Source organism: Seriola dumerili, unplaced genomic scaffold, assembly GCF_002260705.1.
Source record: "Seriola dumerili isolate Sdu_G_001 unplaced genomic scaffold, Sdu_1.0 BDQW01000388.1, whole genome shotgun sequence".
Lineage (NCBI taxonomy): Eukaryota > Metazoa > Chordata > Actinopteri > Carangiformes > Carangidae > Seriola > Seriola dumerili.
This window is the reverse complement of record NW_019174643.1, coordinates 875,557-883,149: the sequence shown is the minus strand read 5'-3', so window position 1 is coordinate 883,149 and position 7,593 is coordinate 875,557. Positions and strand designations below refer to the sequence as shown.

Below are 7,593 nucleotides of genomic sequence, written 5' to 3'. Positions count from 1 at the left end.
AGACAGACAGAGAGAGAGACAGAGAGTTGTACAGGAGACTCAGACTCAGTCAAACTCACATAAAGAAGAAGGAAATGTCAGTAACTGTCCCCAGACTTTAGTTTCCTCTGTCTGCAGCAGTAAGTGAAACCTGAGACGACGCAGCACGTGAAGCATTAAAGTCTTTAACTTGTTTTATTTGGTATTTTTTTCAGTAAATGTGGGAAGAACAACAGTAAGCTGTCACAGAGAGGTGGGTGTTGATCACAACCTCTTATCCTGTGTGAGGAGCCTAAAACACTGAAGTCGAGGCGTGCGACCGGCGGGACGGCGAATTGTAAAACCTTCACACGAGGAAGAGACGCTGTTAACTAACGAAGGTGTGAAGCTGTAGATATGTTGAAAACATAAAGCCCACATCCGTTCTGTTTCTCCGCTTCTTTATTCAACTTTTTCCTTCCTGGATTTGTCACCGGTCTGCGCGCCTCGCTGACCTCCCTCCTCGCCCACCGCTCGCTCATTCACACAACACACAGGCCCGTTTTACCGCCTGGATACGTACCATGTATTTATCCTGCCGGTACCTGCTGATATTCACTGACCGGTGCTGATGAGACACGCCGCCCACCAGCACCGGCTTTCACCCGTGTGTTATGTAATTCAAGCTGATTCACGGCCTGTTTGGTTAAAACACTCACTTTTCTTTTTAATAACCCGTGAGATGTCGCACGTCGCTCTGCTCGACGACGTAGCAACAAAAAAAAAAAAAAACAGATCCTGGCCTCTGATTGGTGGAGAAGCTGCTGCGAGCGGGGCGGGGACGTCAAACCACGAGCAGGATGTTTTTACCGACACAGAAAAGAGCAGACTGCTGTAGTTTAGTGGAGCCCAGAGATCAACTCGCTCATTAACATACCGCTGCCATGGCAACAAGAAACCAAGCTGGGGCCGAGCGAGGGATGGAGAGAGAGAGAGATTTGGAGGAGAGGAAGGAGGAAGACTAGAGAAAGAGGAGGTGATGGAAGAAGGAGGAGAGGAGAAAAAGAGAAAGAAGGGGGGGGAGACAAAAAGAGGAGGGAATTAGGAACAGGAAGGTCAAAAAAGAAAGAGAAGAAGAAGAAAAGAAGAGGAGGAACACTGAGGATGAAGAGGATTAGTGACAGGACAGGGAAGGACAGAGGAAAGGAGAGAAGGAACGAAGGAATCAAAAGAAGAGGAGAGAGAAGGAGAGGAGGAGAGCGAAAATATGAATTATAGAAGAGGAGAAAGAAAAAAGAAAGAATGAAGAGGAGAGGATGAAGAGGATGAAGAGGATGAGTGACAGGAGGGAGGAAGAGGAGAAAAGTATGAAAAGAAAAGGGGAGGAAGAAAAAGAGAGATGGAAAAGAGGGGAAGGAGTAGAGGTCGTAGGAAGAGAGGAGGAGGAGGAAGCAGCCACATTGGTTTGACTTCTAACACTTCATCTCTCTCCTCCTCTTTTCTCCTTTTTGCTTCTATCATTTCATCTATTTAATTAAATCCTCTCTCTCTCTCTCTCTCTCTCTCTCTCTCTCTCTCTCTCGCTCTCTCTAGTCATATACGACCTGTGGAGTCGTAACAGCGGCGGTCGTCATGGTAACTAGAATAAGCACGCGGTTCGGTTCGGTTCAGATCGGGTTTGGTCGGTTCGGGTTAAAGTAAGTACTCTGTTCAGGTTACGCAACGCTCATCGTCATGGTTACAATTACAAACGCTCAGGTAAGGTGGATAAAAGAAACCTCGTTAACTAAGCGTTAACCAACGCGGACTTGACGGACCTAACTTCCTGCGTAGGCGACCTCCCGTAGAGGTCGCCTAGCAACAAAACGTTACTGTGGGACTTAATAAGCCTGTGGTACAGATGACCTGTGGGGCTGTTCTCCGGTTGATCCCTGGTCACCTGCTGGCAGGGACACCAGCGAGAAAGTGCAGCGTTCCCAAGGGGACTTCCTGTTTCCGCTCCAACGCCCGCCGCACCATCGGCACCATGGGTAGCAGCTCCTGTGACGGTTGGCGTCTTATCTTCCAGAAGCCACGACGGTGGAAAAATCAGAGTCACGGCCTCGACGCGGAGAGCCGAGGATCCGAGCTCAGGACTGTCCAAATAAAAAGGATCAATTATTTATGAAACAAGCCCACACTTGTGAGAAAACAAGGAAGTGTGGAAATCTGCAGCCGCCGCCAAATGTTCAGCTGTCAGGAAAACAGCCGAGCGGCGGCTTTGATTGACAGATCCGGTCGCCGACCTGAGCCGCTTTGGCAGCTCGCCTCTTTGAGCTTTTAGCTAAACGTTCGGCGGGTAACAGTTGCTGCGTCCTTGTGTGAAGGTGGGTGTGTGAAAGTGAGCTGGATGTTTATTTACCCCATTTACATGACGGGCTGTTTGTTTAAAAGGAAACACAGTGTTTTACACTCGCTCTCTCCCAGTCGTAGATAACCCTCCGTCTCCCAAAGCTTTTTACAGCATGAGACTTATTTACAGTCCTGGGATTTTAACCAAGAGCAATCATCCTGAAAGAGACGTGAGGGAGGAAAGAATCAGGGAAATAAAGAAGGATGGGATGACGGAGGGGAGAAGTAAAGACAGAGAGAAAAAGGAGGGAGGGGAAATAAGGAAAGAAAAGAGACAGATTTGGCAGGAGAGCAGGAGATTAAATGCTTTGTGGCTCTTGTTGACTCAGAGGACGACGGAGAGAGAAAAGAAAGGAAGGGAGCAGAGAGGAGGAGGAGGAGAGGAGGGAGGAACTGGAGAGACACAATGGGAAGGAAGAAAGAGAGAGGAGAAAGACGAAGAGAGAAAAGGAGGACTCAGCTGGTTGTGTGTGACTCAGAGGGCGGCTGAAGGGCTGACGGGGACAAACAGCCTCTGGTGTGACGCCAGCAGCGTTAGTGGATGAGCTGTAATGAGATGTAGATGGAAACAACGTGAACAAGCAGAGCGGCCGCAGACCCGTCAGGGCAGGAAGTAACCTTTGGTTTGTCATAACACATCAGGACAGAAGATGAAAACTTCCACCTAACGACGTGTCGGAGTCCGAGGAAGCACTTTCACTTTCAAGAGTCCAAACTTTTAACTGTGTAAAAAAACCACGGGCCTCAAAACCTCAAGCCCCCCCCCCCGTTTACGGTAATAACACGTGACACAAATCAGCAAGTTAACTTGTGATATGTTTCGCTGCTTTTCATTTAAATGTACTAACTAAAAGTTTTCTTTACCTCAGCAGTTTTTTATTCTGTCATGAAGGATATTTTTGCAGTTGATAGTTACAAGAGTCTAAAAATAAAAAAGGAACATGGACAGAGTTCAGTAAAATGTGCTGGACCAGGGTTTTTAGTGTAGATCCAACATTTCTTTGAAAAACGAAACGAAGCAGACGGAAAACAGACAGACGAACGACGCTTTAATGTGCGAGTGAGGAGATAATTACGTTTGTTCTACGGCACTTTTCAAAGCGTTTAGCGAGAGTCAAACGAGCAGGAAACAAACAGGCGCAAGAACAACACGGGTAAACCAGGAAGTAACGTTATATATCCGTGTTTAATGATCAGCTGCTCAGTCGTCCTTCAGTTTTGACACTTGAGTTACTGAATTATGATTCAAAACAAACATCACATTTAAATCATTGTTTTCTAGTTTGATTGTGTAAATGATCCTCACTCCCGACAGACCAGGAAGTCAGAGGAGCTTCTGCAGATCCATCTCTTTGCTTCATTAACACAAGGTGAAACTGTGACAGAGGAGTTACTGATGATGATGATGATGATGATGATGATGATGATGATGATGATGATGATGATGAGGAGGAGCCACTTTTAAAAGCTCTTCTGTCACGGCGAGACGACGTCACTGACGCAGGTTTAAAGACAAAGTCACTTTGTGGTTTTACGTCTTTCTGCTCATTTTTATTCCTGTTGATGAAAGTTTGAGCCTCGTCTGGACCAACAGTCTCTCTCTGCTCATCTCTCTCTCTCTCTCTCTCTCTCTCTCTCTCCCTCTCTCTCTCTCACTCTCTCTCTCTCCCTCTCTCTCTCAGTTTGTGGCCCAGCCGAACTGCCAGCAGCTCCTGGCCACACTGTGGTACGACGGCTTCCCGGGCTGGAGGAGACGGCACTGGGTGGTCAAACTGGTCACCTGCTTCATCATCGGACTCCTGTTTCCTGTCTTCTCACTGGTATGAATAAACGAGGGAGGGAGGGAGAGAAATACTTCTACATATGTATACATACAAGGCGAAGGGAATTAGGGAGCAATAAAGGAGTTGTGGGAGGAAGGAAGGGTGGAAGTGTGGAAGGGATGAAGGAGAGAAGGAAGGAAAGAAAAGATGAGAGAGAGAGAAAATAAGGAAGGAAGCTGCTGTTTCTTGCTCAAAGTAAATTTGTTGGCAGGGAGCAATTAAGCAAAACAGTGTTTGTTGGCTGTTTTCTGTTGCCAGGAAACATGAGACATGACAACAACACTCGACCTAAAGACAAACAGGGAAAGGAAAGAGTGAAGCAGAGATAATAATGATGTTATTGACAAGAAACCTGCTCCTGAATCTGATCCTGATCCTGAATCTGATCCTGAATCTGATCCTGCTCCTGATCCTGATCCTGAATCTGATCCTGAATCTGATCCTGCTCCTGAATCTGATCCTGGATCTGATCCTGATCCTGAATCTGATCCTGATCCTGAATCTGATCCTGAATCTGATCCTGATCCTGAATCTGCTCCTGAATCTGCTCCTGATCCTGAATCTGCTCCTGAATCTGCTCCTGAATCTGATCCTGAATCTGATCCTGAATCTGATCCTGATCCTGAATCTGCTCCTGAATCTGATCCTGAATCTGATCCTGAATCTGATCCTGATCCTGAATCTGATCCTGATCCTGCTCCTGAATCTGATCCTGCAGGTTTTGGTGAAAACATAAAAATGTGCAACTTGAAAATGTAAAATTTATTTAAATTTAAATTCTATTTAAAAGAATTAAATCTATATTGCATATTTTTTCATCTTGTGATGCATTTATGGGATGTTAGATAGAAAACCATGTAACGATTAAACCCATTAACGGGGAGATCTTGGTCGAAGGTCAAAGGTCGAGGTCCACTGTGACCTCACCTTTTATTAAGTTCCTGTTGCTGGACATGCAGTGACGAGGCGAGATGGTTCTGCTTTTGTTTTTGTTTTGTCTCATTTTAAAACTTTAAAAACTCATTTTTGCACCTTTTTTCCCCCTGAATCGCTCCGTGGCCTCTGCGGTGCGTTCAAGGACTCCAAATACTAGAATAAACCAGGTGAAACACTTCTGACTTGAAGTGTTTCTAATAATCAGAGTATTAATGTGATTAATTTATTACTGTTTTAATAAGGTATGTCAACACACATCTCTCTCTCTCTCTCTCTTCCTGCCTCCTTCTTCCTGACTCTCTCTCTCTCTCTCTCTCCGGCTCCATTTAAAGCCTCGCCGGCGTGACTCAGAGCAAGGCGAGGTTTGCCAGGAGTGAGTAGATGAGCGGAACAAGTAAACAAGCATCATAACAGCAATAACACTGGCAATAATAATAACAGCAACGGCCCTGAAAGAGTCAATACACGACGATGAGAGGCTGAGAATGAACGCAATCAACGCCGCGTGCGCATTCGTCTTCTTCTTCTCTGGCGCTCAGACGGCGGAGGACGGGGGAGGACACAAGAGTCATTAGCACAAGAGATGATGCAACAGTCACATCAACAAGTCTCTGACACAGTTTTCAGGAATCTTATCAAAGAAAATCCACTCGCTCTTCTTCTTCTTCTTTGTTTTCTCTTCCCGCCTTTTTTGCATTTTAAAGGGGAAGTTATTCCAGATCATTTCAGGACAAACCCGTTAATCTTCCTCTTGATCTTCGTCTCCGTCTTCTGATCTTTCTCCGTCTCTGTCTCCTCCGTCGTCTCCTTTCATGTCCTCGCTCTCTCATCCTTTCTGTAACATCCCTCTTCCTCTTCTTCTCCTTCTTTCTTCCTCCGCTTCCGTCACTTTCTCTTTGTCTTTTTATTTTAACTCTTGCCCCCCCCCGCCCGCCCCCCGCCCCTCTCTCCCCCTCCTCCCCCTCCTCAGATCTACCTGTTGGCGCCAAAGAGCGCTCTGGGACGCTTCATCAAGAAGCCCTTCATCAAGTTCATCTGTCACACGGCGTCCTACCTGACCTTCCTCTTCCTGCTGCTGCTGGCGTCGCAGCACATCGCCCGGACCAACCTCCACATGCAGGGACCCCCGCCCACCATCGTGGAGTGGATGATTCTCCCATGGGTGCTGGGTACGATGTGTTTCGTTTGTTTGTCTCACACGTTCCTTACAAAAACTGAATAAAACACACACACATATCAACCAACTGCAGCTGCTGGAAACATCTGGATGTGATGTCATCTTGTCTATGTTTAGCCCCATCTGTGACCTCAGCACTTGACAGTTTTCCAGCTGTGCCTTTTTTTTTTTGTTTTTATCTTAAAAAAACTAAAGCGTTTCCCCCTCGGGCGACGCCGAACTTTAAATCCTTCGTGCTCCGCTCCTCTTCTTCACGGGCCGTGCGTCACGCCGGCCGCTCGGCGTCTGCGGGATCAGAACAGACCCTCTGTGCGGTGAGAGCTGAGGTCACAGACGGAGCCACATTCATCACGATGAGAGACGGACGATCGGTCGATGGTGTAAATGGCTCAGAAGTAGCTGCAGCTGCAACGAACAGTCGAAGGGAAATTAATCTGCAATGATTGTGATAACTTCATTATTTATGACGACGTTCTCGAGCGTGAAAATGTGCAGCCCTGCGTCACACACACACACACACACACACACACACACACACAAACACACCCACACAGATCAATCAAATGTATTCAAAGAGAAAAGAGAGAAGAGAAATTAAAAGGAGGCATACGTATAGTTCAAGGCCAGTAAGTAAAAGTGTGTGTTGCGTTAAAGGGGGAGTTGTATGAAGCCAGGGGTCTGGTTTCTCCTCGGTGTGACATCAGGGGAGAACTCTTTTTAAAAACGTTAAACAGAGGTAAAACATGTGGCTGGATGGAAGTCCAGCGTAGTCCTGGGTCTGCAGACGGATCGTAGGATCTAGCTCACAGAAAGGCGGAGTGATATTTGAACCAACTGACTTTCTACTCACACTCACAGTCGACCAGGAAAACTAATGTTCTCTCGACTTAAACAAACTCATAAACTCATAAACAATCTTATTTACACATTTATTTCTACATTTGTTTTTCTTTTCGTCAATAAATGACTCATATCCATTACTATAAGTAGAGATCTAACGGATGACGTCACATTTACGTGCACTAAAGACTTGAATGAGTCACTGTCCAGGAAGCAGCCGTACTGTCGCTTTAAGAAAAACACTTCTTATGTCTCTTTTTTCACTTTGATTGCTGATCATCAAGACGCCTTCAAAGAAGTGTGTATTTGTGTGTGTGTGTGGGTGTACGCCTGGATGTGGGTGTGTGTGTGTGTGTGTGTGTGTGTGTGTGTGTGTGTGTGTGTGTGTGTGTGTGTGTGTGTGTGTGTGTGTGTGTGTGGTCGGGCGCCCGTGAGTGTGTTGGTGGGTGGGTGTGAAAAAGAGTGATT

At 46.4% G+C, this 7,593-nt stretch overlaps 1 protein-coding gene across 1 annotated transcript in view; it reads left to right on the top strand.

The window, feature by feature from the left end:
* Positions 1 to 7,593, top strand: part of LOC111233323 (short transient receptor potential channel 5-like) — a 55,749-nt gene that overhangs the window by 26,932 nt on the left and 21,224 nt on the right. Inside the window, exons 8-9 of the mRNA XM_022761108.1 lie at positions 4,032 to 4,169; positions 6,079 to 6,277. Coding sequence (XP_022616829.1) covers positions 4,032 to 4,169; positions 6,079 to 6,277 — 337 coding nt within the window. The remainder of the gene's footprint in view (positions 1 to 4,031; positions 4,170 to 6,078; positions 6,278 to 7,593) is intronic.